General features: G+C 33.3%; 1 protein-coding gene across 4 annotated transcripts; it reads left to right on the forward strand.

Moving 5' to 3' along the window:
- Positions 1–4,215: 4,215 nt before the first annotated feature.
- LOC148281797 (putative SERF-like protein) lies at positions 4,216–17,415 on the forward strand. Of its 4 annotated transcripts, none has more exons than XR_015822269.1 (5): positions 4,234–4,412; positions 11,488–11,596; positions 14,733–14,859; positions 15,534–15,653; positions 16,370–17,415. XR_015822269.1 is itself a non-coding variant. In XM_088226069.1 (4 exons), the coding sequence occupies exons 1-3, from the start codon at positions 4,406–4,408 to the stop codon at positions 14,821–14,823; spliced, it is 207 nt and encodes a 68-aa protein (XP_088082195.1). In that variant the 5' UTR covers positions 4,234–4,405; the 3' UTR covers positions 14,824–14,859; positions 16,370–17,415. The 4 variants fall into 4 exon arrangements, 2 of the variants coding, with proteins under 2 accessions (XP_088082196.1, XP_088082195.1); XR_015822270.1 differs by having other exon boundaries at positions 14,733–14,843; XM_088226069.1 differs by lacking the exon at positions 15,534–15,653.
- The last annotated feature ends 20 nt before the right edge of the window (positions 17,416–17,435 follow it).

The following is a 17,435-nucleotide window of genomic DNA, read 5'->3' on the forward strand; positions in this document are numbered from 1 at the left end:
TGCGCTTGAGTTTGTTCAATTAATTTCTCCCATCGTGGATCCGTTTTGCCACATTAAGTATTAAATCGTTTTCCAAATTTAAGCAATTTCTTAGTTTACATTTTATTCGTGCCATTGATGAAAATCTCAACTCGCACAAGTACGAGGTAGAAAATGGAATCAAACACTTCAAAGCCTCGGTTGTTAATTCCGGGTATTCTGTTTTTCTTTTTAACCAAAACGTATACAAATTTTCAGACTTGAATTCCAAGTGTAACATCCCATCGGCAGATAGTTCCAGCAGATTCTTCTTGGGCTTAGTTGCTAAATTTGCCTCGTTTATAGCTGCATTTAAAAACGGATTTAAGATCCATCTTTGCCCAGTGTTATCCGATATCTCTTGCAGTGAGAAGTAATGGCACAATTCTTTCTTCAAATTATGTAACGCCATTTTCATAACAGATATATATGAGTTGATGTTGATCTCGCTTCCGACTTCTTCAATGAAAGACTGTGTGGACGAAAATGAATCAAAGTTGTTTTGATTTATAGATGATGACCACAATTCATTTTTTTATAAAGCCATGGAGTTTGTTTTTTGCTGTACTGACATTTTCATCACGCCCTTGAAGACTTTTATTCAAGTTATTTAAATGTTCAAATAAGCCAGAAAGAAAAGCCAATTTTAAAAGGAATTCCGGGTCAGAAATGAATTCAGAGTAATGTGACTTGATAATATTATGTATCTTTTTTGGGTGATACCGTGTATGTTGGATTTGATCCGACGTTTTGGCTACCATTGCAGGAGCCATCTTCAGGGAAAACTGCGTGTTTTATAGAGAAATGTATGTGTTTATGTACTAGTAATTTGTACCGTGTCACAGTCAGCAGTAGGCACATTTCTAGTTTTGTAGGAAATAATAATTATGTTTATGTACTAGTAATTTGTACCGTGTTGCAGTCGGCAGTAGGCACATTTCTGTTTGTTTTTGTCATATGTAGTGCTGGGAACCATGTTGAATTTAATTTAAGCCCGTCTTTGTTTATATTATTTGGATGTCTGTGTATTTCAATTGCCTCTTTTATTATTCGTGCACTATAATTACTAGGTTTATGTAGAATTTTTGGTTCAAAGGCGAAAAAATGTCCTGTGTCTATAAAGTGTTCCGCTATTGCGGATTTGTCTGGGTGCCCAAGTTTACACGCTCTTTTGTGTTCGTCAATTCTCTTCTTTGCTGTGCGCCCTGTTTGTCCAATATACACTTTATCACATCCTTGGCAACTTAGTTTGTACACGGCTTCAGTTTCCAGAGGATTTTTATCTTTTGGGTTTACTAAATGGTCTTTTATTTTTCCCACAGTCCCAAACGTTGTTGCAATATTTTGTTTCTTCAGCACTTTGGCTATCCTGTCAGTTACATTCTGTACATATGGCAGGTATGCAGTCCCTCTGGTAATATCTTCTTCCTTGTTCTTCTTTGTCCCTTGCGGTTTAATAATGTTGTCAATTTGTTTCTTTTTATATCTATTATGCTCCAATGCATCTGAAATTTTGTTGAACTTTTTGCCTTGAAATTACTAGTACATAAACACATACATTTCTCTATAAAACACACAGGTTTCCCTGAAGATGGCTCCTGCAATGGTAGCCAAAACGTCGGATCAAATCCAACATACACGGTATCACCCAAAAAAGATACATAATATTGATAACAGTGACCGTGAAAACCTTCGCACCTATTTAATGTGACTTGGCTTGCAGTAAATATACTAATACTCGTAGTTCAGCGCAAAGTTCCATAACTCTGGTCAGTACTTTGCCTTTTGATAACCACCTAACTTCTGTATGGTAAAGCAAATTACGGTGTAGTGTCCCCATATCTTCACAAATGATTCGAAACAATCGAGTCTGCAACGCTTTTCCTTTAATAGAATTTACAATGTTAATAATAATATTAAGAACTTGACTGTATTCTTGCGGTAAGGATTTGGCTGCAAGAGCTTGGCGATGGAGAAAGCAATGCATCCAACAAGCGTTTGGCATCTGTTCTTTCAGTCTAGCAATAAATCCACTCTTCGCGCCAGTCATGGCTTTTGCTCCGTCACTACAAATAGAAATGCATTTTTGTGCCCAATCGATATTCATATCTTGCGTAGCTTCAAGGAACATGTCATGCAAGCATTGACCTGTAGTATTTTTGGGAAGTGCCTTGCAAAATACTGTTTCTTCCATTATTATTTCATTGGATTCAAAACGCACAAAAGCTACAAATTGCGCACAACTCGCAATATCCGTTGATTCATCAAATTGCAAGGATACAAAAGAACTTTTCATTTTTTTTTTCTATGACTTGATCACGAACATCAGTCGCCATATTGCTTATCCTGCGTTGAATGGTATTGTCAGAGAGAGGTATACTTTTGAGCTTTTTGACCTCTCGCTTGCCAAACATAATCTCTGCTATATCTAAAGCCGCTGGTAAAATCAAATTTTCGGCAATAGTGTGAGATTTCCCCGTTTAGCCAATCGAAAAGCTACTCGATAACTAGCGAGCAACGCTTTCTCATTCAGGTTGGACATTTGTTCAATAGCAGTTTTTTGACGTTCAAGAGCTTTTAATTTTCGCTCAAAAAAATCCACGGGTTTTTTTTTTTCATTAGGATGTTTTGTGTTTAGGTGGCGTACCAACTTCGATGGCTTCATGCTTTCTCTTGACAAAATTTCAAACCAAATTACGCACTGCGGTTTACTGTCAATCACAGTAAACCCAAATTTTAAATAAATGTCGTCATAAAGACGTTTTTTCTTTATTCCACTACTCCCGCTAGACGTTGATGGTTCTGATGATCTTTTCAGGAATTAATCTATTTTCAATTATAACACCTCAAATAAATGTGTACCGTAAAACAAGTGGTTCGCGCTCTTCAAACAATTAAGCAGCAGACATGACCGCGCGTGACTTACGCTCACAAATCAGTCTATAATTACTCCAACTCCAAGGCACCTTACAGTCCACATAACACCGAATTTACACTTCTGAATCGTTTCCACTTATCGGAATTGCTTCTGATTCCACTTGCTTCGCTGTCTTGCATCAAACTGCTATAACCGCGGTTGACTGCCTTATTTATAGGCCAGCGCATTCTAGCGAGAATTACCTCGAAGCGTAAAGAAACGTCTCGAAACTTGTGGATCTTTCAGACTACCAGCACCATCTGTTGCTAATATCCGGAACCTGCACTAGTTCCTTGTGTTACCAACAGATGGTGCTGGGAGTCTAACCCTAACGATATATTTTATTTATTTATATACATCTAATATGTTTGTATTTGTTTATTAGTTATCAATTGGCCAAGTATTCAATTTGAAATTATATGTTTTACGTACTTAATATTTAATTATATGTTTATATCAGATTGCAAAAAACGCAAACGCCTAAAATTTGTAAGTATTATATATTTTTAACATACATGAAAAAAAGGGTTGGGGGGTCGCGAAATATTTTTTGATACTAGGGGGGTCGTGTCATGAAAAAAGTTGAAAAACGCTGATATAGACAAACAACAAATCAATCGGTAAAAAACACCTTGTATTTTCAGGAGTAGAATGTGAAATGTCATTTCTAACGTTAACCTTGTTACCGCCATAAAATTATATATCTACCTACTTTGAATAAATTTGATGTATTTTTGACTAATTATTACTAAATTAAAAATCTTCATTCTTATTTTTGTTGTGGTCACCTTCCTTTAGCTGGTTAGTTCTGATTTGAAGGTACCAGAAACTCGCCTTTCATCCACTCGTTATCTGCTGTGTTCGTGTGATTCCACCGTTATAAGTGTGATCCCATTGTCCGGGGTTCACGACGTAGACGCTAACGAGTTGGACTAGTCAAGAGTGTGTTGCCAGTGGAATCACACCCGACAAGATGTGACTCACTGTGATCCTACTGACAGTTCAAACCCCCCTTTTTTTAAAAATATTTTTGTATGAAACTTTTGTTCGCAAAGTTTTAGTATGTACATTTAGCAGGTTAATTGCTAAGGCGCAATATTTTCCGACCAAAGAACAAGCTCAAAACATATAAAAGCAGTTTTAACAAGTGAAAATGAATAACTCATGATATAAAAAAATAAAAATTATATTCAAGAAAAAAAAAAAAAAGAATTCTGCACACAACACTTTTTACATATTCACTTCTGCTTCTAATCTATAAAATATCTTTGTCTGTGGTTGGATCGTTGGATGACATCACTTGATTTGGTTGGCTAACTTGATTGAAGTGAAGTATCTCATTATCCCTCCGGGTCTTCTTGGACGTCGTGTACTGTGTTGGCGTATTCTAAAATTATTGCAAATTTTAGTTACTTTTCAACTTTCAACAGTTCCAGTTAACGGTTTTACTTCACACGTCCATAAATTAAAATGACTCGTGAGTATATAAAGTGTATTTTGTTTAATACTATTTCCTCTAATGTCAGAATATTCGCATGCTTACTTTGAACACCTGCGTAGACTGCACAATTCCCGAAAATTCACATTCCTTCGTTTATGTTTATCTTCATTGTTTACTTGCTACACTTGAATTTGTACGTTGACTACTTTTGTAAATTAATATTGAAACATATGGCTTCAAATCTATTTCCTTATAAAGGCTTTGGAACTTCACATTTTTGTCATATTTGGTTACATATGATTTCACCATCCTATTATTATAAATAATTATTTATCATGCTATCAACATCTCGGAGAGTTACAATTGCTAGTTAGTGTTCCGTTAATTTGTTTTACAATTATTACAATTATATAGTATCTCGTTTTTGCGGTGTTATGACGTATATTATGACATGTGCACATACTTATTTAATACTTCTGTTTTTAAATTATTTAACTATTTAATTAACTCCTTTTAAAGAGGTTGAAAAGTTGGATTTTCTATGTAGATGGAATCTTATCAGTTATTTAGCATTCAAGTCTATAAAAACAGTTTTTTGACATCTTTAGATTCTCAATCAATTTTATTCACGGTTTTTCAGTGCCATACCTCGAAACTTCAGATGAATATTTTTTTATGATCTTTTAAAAATAACCCAATGCGTTTTTTTGGAAAATCGCATTTTTTAATTAAATTTAAAAAATATGAGTCAAAAAACGTATTTGACCAATGAAGCAATACACATAGTACGCGAACTAGGGAAGCGGCTGGATGGGGGGGAGTGGTGTGGAAGGGATGCTAGTCCGAGACTTTTAAGGAGTCCATTTTAAAATTACTTATTTATTCATATTTTTTCTCTTACAAACTATAACTAATAATAAAAATAATGTGACCTCACTGGGGTTACCCGTGCCGAGGACACTTAACAATATACTTTTAAAAAGATATTTTTATATTTGAAAATAAACAAAGAAGACTTACTCAATAAACAGAGATAATCAACAAAATGTTTACAGTACGTATTTATGTTTATAATAATTATTTTTTTCATCTTAAAAAATAGTTTTTTTTTTTTTTACTAATTTGTTAATTTGGCAGAGAAATAATCTTATCACATTTCATCTGGATCGTAAAACAACAACGGATGTGCGAAAAATGCAACATTGACTTTCTTTTATATTTGATATTGAAAAAGTAACATAAAGGCTTTTTTTCCACGTTTGAAGAACATATATAAATATAACTAACCCAAGTATCAAATGGTATATTTTTGTACTGATCGAGTTGTAAGAAAGTACCAAAAAAATAATTAATTGCTCTTTCACGTTGAAGAAAATCACATGCATCATTGTTCTATGATCCCGACGATCTGACCAAATGTTGTGTTAAAGGGAGGAATGATCCTTGAGCAGGGGGACAGGATATTAGGTGTATCTAGACATTAAATTTTTCTATGGATTTTCTTATTGTGCCGCTGCAGCCGAACCCACCCTTTTTTCTTCAATAGCGCCACAGCCCATATCGAGCCTTGGCCTCCATTAACGTTAACGCCTCCAACTACTTCTGTGCCTGCTGCAACTCTCCAACTAGAGATTTCCAGTAGTTGGGATGCGTCCTTTTTTATGTCTCTTCGCATCTCAGCCTCGGTCTACTGAACTTTCTTCTGGCTCCTGGGTGCCCATCTGAGACTCTTTAATACACGCGATAATGTCATTTTCTCCTCATATCCGGCTTATCTCACCCTATTTAGTCTGATTTGTACAAAGAGCCTGGGAGCTTTATAGATGTTGTATAGCTCATTATTATATCTTATTCTCCAAGTTTCCATCATTCACGGGATGCAGGATTTTATGCAGCACTCTCCTCTCAAAGATGTCCAGCATCTCAGCAGACTTTGCTATTAGTGTCCACGCCTCACTTCTTCTTTTTTCCACATCCGCTCTTAAGTGGAGCATGTGGACATTACCAGCTGACTCCGGGAGACTATCGCCAGCCAGCACTCTCGCCTCCTCCCACATCAATCTCCCATTAGTTCCACCGAATAAAGTCGAAAGATTGTCATCGTCGGCTTTCCAGGGCGGTGTGAAGAGGCAACTTGGGTTTAGGTTCTCCTGAGGCATGTGCAGCACGTGCACCAAGCTAGGTCCGCCGCCGCATCCTCAAGACGCTCGTTATAGGAGGCTGCTGCGTCCGTTCTCGGATTTCAATGTTAGTTATAAAATCAAACCATCTTACACCTAGTATTCTCCTCAAGCACTTACTCTCAAAACTCAGAAGTTTGGTGTTCTGAGCTTTGGTAAGGTGCAAAGATTCGCACCCATATAGGAGTACTGGCATTATACAATAGTTGAATAATCGGCATTTCATTTTAACCGAGCATAGACTAGAGTTCCAGATAAGCACGCATCATGTTAAAAGTTGCTCCAGCAATTCTTAGGCGGGTTGTGAGCTTATACTTGAACACTGGTAGCAGAGATAAGAATCCTCTGTTACCTGTTATTATTCTTATTTTTATCTCTTTCCTATCATCTTTGTTTTTATTGATAGTGGGTCCTAGGTATATAAAGTCTTCTATAACTTCAAAGATATATTTATCATTGAACAAAGCATCACTTGCGCCAGTGACGATTCGTATTTCTGGTTTGAACCTTTAGTTTAATAGTATTTTTTTTACTACTAGTACCATCACGCCATTTCCCCGTAGGGGTAGCCACAGAAGATGGACCGCCACACTTGTCTATCCTGACATACATTCCTATCTTTTCCCAAATGTATGTTACAGTTTATGCTGATTCTTTTTATACATGCTCTTCAGTTGTGTCTACTTTTGACATGACAAGATTTGAGATTTTTATTTATCTGATCATGACACGTCTTTCTTGGTCGTCCTCTTCCTACATTAGAATTAATTCTCACCATATATATCTGTTTTACTAGTCTTTTGTCTTCCATTCGTTCTATTATTTCATCTTGCATTCGCTCTACATGACCAAACTATCTAAGTGATCTTTTCTTAATCTCATCAATAAATTATACTTGTCTCAGATTTGCACTCTCGCCTGATTTCAGCATTCATAACCCTGTCATACATTGATTTTCCACACACAAGTCTAAGATGTCGCATTTTGACCGCGTGCACTCTGCTTTCATCTTTCCTCTACCAGTTCCACGTTTTATTTCCATACATCGGTGTTGGGACTAAAACTCCATTATGCACTGCCCGTCTACTTCGATTGACATATTTTTATTAGCAATTACTGTGGTTAGCGCCATTCATTTTGCTGCCCGCATTCACTCTCCTTTCAACGTCTTTTTATACTATTCCATCTCTTAAAAACGTGCTTCCCAGATTCACAAATTCTTCTACTTGTTTAAGACATTCACTGTTCAAATTAATTTATTTCCCTTTCAGATACCATCACTTTTGACTTATTTTCTTTTATAACCAATTCACTCTCCAGGTATATATTGGGATTGTAATGACACACTGAACAATCCTTGTAGAGATATATAATACTTTGTATCTGGTAAAACAGAAAGCAAATGAGTAAAAGTAGTTTGTAAGTTTAAACAGGCTGGCAAAGCAAACTAAAAAAATGCATAAATGTGATATAAAAAAAATAATCCTCATTACTGGATCTGTAATATCCCCATCAGGATTCCCCACATCACAACATAATTCCTATTTTATTGGGTGAATTCCGACTTGCATTTTTGTTTATTAATGCTTAAAATAGTTTATTTTAATGTCTTATGATAATATTGCTTTATCAAAATTTCTTATCGTTTATCAGACATGTATCTGCTGACTCAGGATTTTGTAATACATAAATCATTTCAAAACAAAACTATGATTTCACAATATATGTTGTCGGCCTTCTAATTAGTTGTTTATTAGTTAAAATGTCACTAATTTCAATGAATTTTATGCTAATTCTTTAATAATAATGTTTATTTTATTCTTATAATTGTATTCATCATTGTATGTGGCTATTTATAATAAATGCTGATGACGCATTATTGAAAAATAAAAATTACATGCAATTGTCCAGGCACATGAAGTATAATAATAGCTCTTGATAAGTGTTTTCGGCTACTCTTGGGTAAAAATCCTGAAAATAAAATCAAGTGGATATATGTCAGCCTCGTAGGTTAGTGGTTGGCGCTTTCGCCTACCTTGCTCGAGGTCCCAGGTTCGATTCCAGGTTGGGTGGGTGTGAAATATTTGTTTAAAAGTTGTTTCTACACTGCAATATTTTATTATTTATGGACTAGCACATACATCGTAATACCGATTACCTTACCTTCCATGTAACAAAATTGATCACAATGTGCTGCAATGAGGAAGTTCAGTGCTATGGAAAATTGGATATAAAAAATATTAAAAAGTGTGTGGTAAAAATTAGAGCATTTAATTGTATGACAAAGTTTCAGGAGTGACGTCAGGAGCTTGCTATAGCACTGACCCCCCCCACATCTAAGAATAAAAATAAGTTTCTCTAAAACGTATGAAAAAATATTATTTCATAAAAATGAACTACATACTTTAAATGACATCACAAGTTCGTCTAAATCAACCGATGGTAGATTTCCGGTTTCCAAGAAGTCAACCCACCAATCAAGACACACTCACCGAAGAGAACAAATTTTCAATGGTGCCGCTTTTTTTTCAATGGTACCCTTTTGTCATAGTTCTTTTCGTAAATGAAAAATCTGTTTTTATTAGGGTCGCTAAATTTTATTATAAAAAAGAATTATACTATCGTTCGGGAGAGTACTCCTCTCATTGATGGAGTGTTACACGCAGTGTTGTTTCCAATATCACCGAATTCTCATTAAGTGGGTACAGTTGATGAGAATGTGAAGTTTGAGGTTCTTAAGACTGTCTCAGTCTGCTCGGTTTAACATATTACAACAGAGATGAAGAACATGTAAGAGAAGGTGATATTATAGTCTAGGCATCTACAGGGCTTATGACCTGACATTGGCTGGTTTAAGTGGCCACTTTACACACTGTGTAACATTCACCATTCTGCCCATATTTGAACATCCATATTCCTTCAATTCTTTCATCTGTTGATGTTTGTGAAGTTAAAGAGCTGAAACCTTTATTTATGCGAAGGAGATTCATCTAATGGAATTATTTCACCAACACACTAGGCAACAAAAAAAATGCAACACAGTACAGATATACAAGCTTTAGACATATATAGGTTATTTGAAGTCCTAACATAAAACATCAAAATATAATTTTTGACCATTTGTGGATTTACAAGTTTACAGGTTAGGGTGATGATATACTTACTATTGCTCAATGCCTCTTTTTACAGTAAAAAAAGTAACACAAGACCCTGCCTATTTTTTGACAACTCTAATCTGCCCTGTAATTTTTTTTTTATTTGCATTTCCAAAACTGCCCTGCTAAGGCTAAAAATCGTATTTGCTGAATTGAGAATTTTACAGGAGATTACTGTTTTATGCTTTGCCGATCTGATTTATTTTTGATTTTTTTTTTACAAGGAAACATCTCATATTTGAAAGCAGAAATGGCTTGTTGGCTCTGTACATATGGAGGTTACCAAATATCTATTACAAAAAAAACCCTTTTTTTTCAGTTACGACTTTTAGGCTTAGCAGTGTAGTAAAGGGGTCAATTGTGATACCTTTTTATAAAAATTTATAAAATTACTCGACACAGTTTCTAAAATAATTGAAATAATGGTAAAGCTGGACCTCTTGCATTGCTAATAACCATCTCTCTAATAATCAATACAGTTTCAGAAAGGCCGTGGGTACAGAAAATGCAATACCCAACCTAATCCAAACATTTACTCAACATTTGATACCTAATAGTAAAAAATGCTTGGCAATCTTTTTGGACTTGGCCAGAGCTTTAGATACTATGTCCTTCAAAATTCTCTTAAAGATACTAAGAAATTTAGGTATGGTAGGAAAAGGAGGTTCGAAAGCCATTTGACTAATAGCGTTCAAAGAGTTAGGATGAACGACAACCTAAGGTGTCCTGCTATCCTATCTTTATTTTGGAGTTCCTCAGGGTAGCACATTAGGACCACTACTGTTTTAGGTATATATTGATGATCTCTGTAAGAGAGTCTTTGGGTTAGTTGTTTTCCTTTGCTGATGGTACAGCTATTGTGTATATTATTTACAATGCCTCAAATTGGTTTGAGCCTTATAAAAAGCTAGTACTAATGTGACTAGGACTGCTTTCCTTAATTAAATTGGTCACAAAGAGTCTGAGAGGGTGACGATGGCTGATGGTTTGCCAACACATCTTGTTTGAATTGTATTTTTTTTTGTTAATTCAAGTTTGGAGATCTTTCTTATTTTTAATGTGTTAATTTTTTTATTTTTCTAAAAATATATATATATTTTGTATTAAAAAAGAAATTTTTTCGTTCTTATGATTTACCCAAATATTTAAATTTTGGGCCATTTTCAACAAGTTGTGAATAACTCACTATTAGAAAATGGGAACCAAGTTGTGGTAGAGCGGGTTGCGAACACAGCGAACCTTGGACCTCTGATCCGTGAGCTCGCGACACAAGCCACGGGACCGCAACCCGGTTCAAATATTGATTTTCATTTGTTTTTTTCTATGATTATTTTGATTGTCTTTAAATAGGGTTGGTTATTTACCCTAGTTAGGCAGTCAAGGAAACTTTATATTAATGTATTATTTAATGTGTACGAAATAATTTGTTTTATGTGTATATAATATACATTATGTGTAACTGTGTGACCAATATTCAAAAGTAGATTTACTTTTACTAATAGTATTACAATTACATTTTTAGTAATATTATAAGTTGTGTATGATTAGTTATTTTATGTTATGTATAATTTTTATGTGACAACATTACAATAACAATATTTTGTGGAAGCCTCTAATTGGACTTCATGATATGTATTTATAATATAATTGTATCTTATAAATTTATAATTGTTGGCTTTCCAATGAAATAAAATAAAATAGTAAATAAATCAAAACTGTTTTTATTGAAAAGGGTTTTATCTTAAATGTTTTATTTTAATTGTATATTTGTTTTAGGCGGCAATCAAAGAGATTTGGCTCGTGCCAAAAACCAGAAGAAGCAAGCTGATTTAAAAAAGAAGAACAATGACAAGGACGGATTGACCCTTGAACAACGTAAATTTAGGTATTTTATGTTTTTTTATCCTTCCGACTTATCTTGAATGTAAGTAAAGTTGTTTTTTCATATCGATAACTTATTTCTTTTGAATTAGCATTTTCACCGCCTTCTTTATATTCAATGATATATTCATTATTGATATATGTACTTTAAAAAGTATCATATTTAATGCTATTTCTTTAAAGTAATAACATAATAGAGTCGCCCATATGAAGAAAAACCATTCTATGGATTATTGACCACAAAGCTAGCTACAGATTACAGCAATACAACGAGCCGTAGGTACTCGGGTAGAGAATTGCGAGCGCTAACCGAAACTGTCCATTACACGTTTTTTGTTAAACTAAAAACCAAGCCAAAAGTTTTGAACTATGCAATAGAAATTTTGTTCTATGCAATAGAGCTTAAGGGCTTCTCTAGAGAATTATTACTCAGAGGTAATTTCATTATTTTATAGAGTACCTAGCAAATAAAATACTGCGTGATATTAATTCATTAAAATCTTTTTGCCCTCGGTTTCTCTTTAAATTGAGCAATAACTATTTCACTAAATATGTTAGTATAATATTGATTATCAAATGTACATGATGACAATATTTTCTCATTTATATTTTTGCTGTCTCAACAATCTAACATATTTCTTAAAAAATATGTAAAGTATATTTCTTAATACCGGCTCTGATATCGTTTAAATTTATAACTAGTCTATCTCTTTTTGTGCACCCTAAAATTGGCTCGGTGATGTATCCAAATTATTATGAAACCCTGGTCCGTAATTGGAATTTAATTGTCTTATAGATAGAAAAGTTACAAGACAGTTTTATAATATAAACTTTAGGCAGAAATAAGAATAAGGAGCATGTCACTAAGTTTTTTTTTTTACAGATTCTGTTAGAAATTTTTAAATTCTCAATACATAGTACTTTTTAGAAATTCCGTAAAGGGGCCTTATCACTTCATAACTTTATATTCATTCCATAACATTTTATCTTCGATTTTTATTACTGAATTGTTACTGTATTCAGTATCGTTGAGAATATATATGTGGCTTAGATCTAAAACGGACAAGGTTGTAAATAGAAAATTACAGGAGAGTAATTTTTCAGACATTTTTTGGCGCTATACTGAACTGTATGATGTGTTTGAAACGAATATTAATAAAAAACATTACCACATATTATGTATGAGTATATAAAATAGTGAAACACATATATTTTTTGAATTAGCATCAACCGTCTACAAAATTTTGATAAGATAAAAATGAAATCGGACAGCCTTTTAGATCTAAGCCACAGATATTCTGCAGTACTAAAAAAAAACAAGAAAATAAGTTTTTTTTATTTGGATTTCTTATCTAGATATTGAATTTATTAAAAATAAATGGTGTAATACATATTCAAACAATGTTATTGTATAATATGTACAAAAAGTACCCGGAAATTGTAAAAATACACATAATTTTTTATGAATAATCAAAATTTATTTTGTCCCCTTCAAAGTAGGCTCCATCGAGTGCAATACAGCTAGGCCAACGTTTAACTCAATCCTCCATACACTGCTCGCAGGCCGCCGAAGTTATTACCTTCAGCTCCTTCAGCGAATTTTGTTTGATGGCCTCTATCGTTCCAAAGCGGTGACCCCGTACTGGCAATTTTAGTTATGGAAATAAGAAAAAATCACACGAGCCATGTACTGTGGTTGGTCGATTGTATTTATTGAGTTTTTGGCCTTATATTCCGTCTCAATCGTAGCTCGGTGAGATGGTGCATTGTCGTCGTGCAAAATCCAAGAATTTTCGCGGATTAGATGGATACTTTCGCACAAACTCAAAATGCCGAGATAATACTCCTTATTAACCATCTGTCCTTCTGGAAGGAAATCGGAATGTACCACGCCTCGATAATAAAAAAAAAACTGTCAGCTTCACCTTCACTTTTGACTGACTTCGGCGCGGTTTTTTCGTTTTCGGCTCATCATTATAGCGCCATTCTGATGATTGACGACTTGTTTGCATATTGTACTCGTAGACCCTTTTGTCTCCAGTTATGATGCGTTTCGTGAAGTTTGGATTACTATCGGCTCTGGAAACCATGTCAAGAACAACCTGCTTCCGATGCTCTTTTTGAAGAACATTCAGCTCTTTCGGAACCAGTCTCGCAGCGACTTGTTTCATGCCCAAAATATCACTTATAATACCATGAGCTGACATTGTCGATATGTCACACTCTTGAGTCAACTATCTAACAATCATGTGGCGATTTTCAATCAATAATGTTTTGATTTTGTCTATGTTATCGTCTGTCGTAGAGGTCGATGGCCGACCGGAGCGAGGCAAATCTTCGACGATTTTACGGCCCGCTTTGAACTCCTTATACCACTCGTAAGCCTGTGTTTTGGACATACACTAATCAACAAAGACTTTATTTAATATTTTTAGTGAATCTGCACACGAATTTTCGTTTGCTAGGCACACTTGAGGTCGTCTATTACTAACAGCTGCTATAAACACACTGAGTGACAGATGCGCTCTAAACAGGCTTGACAATTAAGGAAGTGGCTACTAACCTGAAAACAAAAAAATTGACCGATTCCTTTTAATCAGTTCATTTAAATCCAAATTTCTGGGTACTTTTTGTACGTAATGTATCGTTTCTGCACTTTATAAACTTATTGGACCAGTTTAATACAAAAATACTTTAAAAAAAAATCTAAATATGTCATTGTTACTCACTCCCAATGGTTGATGTAATTAATCTTAAACATAAACATTTTTTTTTAAACATTTTTTTGTTGGTATATTTTAATGATTTCAAAACAATAACCCTTCAAATGTCAAAATATGTAGGTGTTTACAATCCGGATATTCCCATTCTAACTACATATATTAAAAACGTCCATTAACTGATTAAATTTTTTGTTTTTATTTTATGAGCTTTGTGTTAATTTATATTATTCATAATAAAGATGGTCAACTCATAACTGGAGGACATAAATAGTTCAGTTTAAAGTAATAATCTTCACTAATCAGTAGATACTTTTAAGCAACATAGACTAAATACAAACATTTAGAGCATTTATTAAATCTTAAGTGTATGCACATTATTATCATAAATTATATGAAAAAATGTACCACCTCTTTTAGATCCATCTTCATTTGTGTGACTAAAATCGGTCCGAGGCACATTGCTGACTTTGGATCCAGAAGTCCCCAGTTGATTCCCATCGATTCTTAATTTCAAACACAATTACATGAGTATTGGCTGAAAATAGTACAGTATACATATTATTAAACCAAATATTCATGATTTTAAAAGAGGGAGAACCTATTATAATATAAATAAATTTATTTATAATTAGATCAATAAGGATGAAGAGTTTTTTGCAAAGAGAATATGGAAGTCTTGGCATTTACATGTCGTTAGTAGGAATTCATAGAAACTTGCATATTATGAATTGAGAAACGCCTTGTGCAAATAAGGGAGTTGTGTTCTGAAACCAGTCATTAATATTGTTTATTTATTGGTTATTTGAAATTACAATGTTAGCGCTTTATACTAAATATAAATGCTTAATCTTGGGCAGATCGGTGAATGTCAAACAGTTATAAAATAATAATTTATTTGAACCAGTCATGGTTCCATATAATGCCATGTAAATGCCTAAACTTCCATATTGCTTTCTCTTTAAAAAAATATTGGTCTTTTTTGAGATACCTATCCTGATAAGAATCCGTCTAGGGCTAAATTGCTCTATTCGCCTATAAGAATATTAAGACATAATGTTTAATTTTTTCAATCTTCATATTGAAAAAAAAAAAATCGATACATCATCCACTTACTAAAATATTTCTACTCTGAATTACTCTTGAAAATTTGGTTTTGCTGCAATGATGGATAGAGACTGCTGTAAAAAAGTGGCATACTAAATGTTATGTTTTATATAGATGAAAGTTGAATAGCAGCCATTGCAGTCTTGTCATTCCCGGTGTGATGTCTTGGAATCTATAATTCATCCCTCTATGATTACTGTCCTTTAATCACTTATGCCAATAATAACACAACAGGTCAGCCTTGACTACTAACATAATGCAGATTAGATTGCAGTTGCAGTATATTCAATTGACAATATCCCAAGATTTTTAAAATCCAACATTCAATATACTTTTTCCATCTCCTGGTATCATCATACCTAATTTGAGTATAAATTTTCAGTGCTCATAAAAATAGCACATAATTATGTATAATATTATTTAAACATAAAAGTAAAATACCGTACATGCATTCCCTTACTCCATTTGTTTATATGTACTGTTTTAATTATTGCATGTAGATTTTTTTATGCATTAAAAAAAATAGCTTTATTAAAAAAATAATTCAGAAATTCCACTAAATTAATAAAAAAGTATCAACTCGACCGATGAAGTAAATAATAACATGTTTGTTAAATTCTTCATTTTCTCCTTTAAACCATAAACATATCTGCATATTAATGTGCTTGTATTATATTATTCTTATTTTTTTATTAATAATGGAATTTGTACCTACTGTATTAGTTAAATTTTGGAAGACTGAAGGTGATTATGGTAAACAACATAGTACAACATATTTGTGACTCCTCTGCAATTGAACACTTCTAAAAAACAATTCATAATTCTTTTTTAACACCAGGCATATACAGACTTCTCAGGTTGTTGAGAGGCAATGATATTACATTATACTCGAAGCAGTGGAAACTGCTTAGACTTCTTAAGAATGATCACTTTATTTTTCAATGTTTCAGGGATGCTGAGTTGATGCGAGAAAAGCAGAAAAAGAAAGAGGAGGATGAAGCCGCTGCAAAGAAAGCTTCTACCAAAAGTTAAAACTACCTCCCCAAATTGATGAACTAAACTGTTTGAATCGCCATAGTATGAGATCATAAATGGTCATTTAATCTTTTCAGTTTTTCACTTGACATTAAATAATATTCTTATTTTTAAAATACTTTAAGTTTAGCGGAGTGATTATTTCTTTAGCTCTGATAATTTATGTAACTGTAAAGATATCATACACTATTTTGTACAATAATTAAATTATAAATAGCTTTAAGATACTTATTTTTTATTTTTCATCCTAAACTATTCGCAAAACTAGATTAGCTGTGACAAGCTAGACAAAATTAAAATGAAGTAGTGATTTAACTTAGATTTTTCAAGGCCTTTTATAAACTGTCGTCTGGATTATAATGCCATTTTGTGTTATTTGCACTTCTTAGTAAAGTTTTGGATAACATTCCAGCAAACATCATCTAGGTTGATGTAATCTTTTAGTGTGCTATGAACTATCCATCTTATTAGGAATTCCTAGCGCTGGTGTTTCTTACGGGTGATAAGATAAACCTACCATTACTGTCAGGGAATATTCTTTGCCAACTTTTAGAAGTATAAATGGAAAACGAACAAAAAAAACATTCCTTAATCCTTATAGTTTCTTTGGTTATTAAAGTAGGAAGTAAGTGTATATGGCAAAGAATACAATGAACACCAAAGATCAATGGGTATTATTAATTAAACTGCACTGACTATAGGTACATAGGATTTTTTTTAATAAGTAGTTTTTCAGTGATGTCGCAATAAATTTCTCCTTATTTATTGTGTATGCAAATAATTGGTAGAATTCCATAATGAAATTTGGTAAGGTATCCAAAATAAAACACATATTAAAAAAAATAAGAGTAGAATTCAATCCAATAAAAGTGTTTTATTTTGGATAGCTTACCAAATTTCTCCTTACCAATAAATATTACAATTAGTAAAATAAAAATAAAATCATTGTCACCATAGTGTATTCCGATGTGTATTTTATTT

The sequence above is a fragment of the Micrasema longulum genome, unplaced genomic scaffold (genome assembly GCF_059751315.1).
Source record: "Micrasema longulum isolate JH-2025_06_02 unplaced genomic scaffold, ASM5975131v1 h1tg000406l, whole genome shotgun sequence".
NCBI classification, from domain to species: Eukaryota; Metazoa; Arthropoda; class Insecta; order Trichoptera; family Brachycentridae; genus Micrasema; species Micrasema longulum.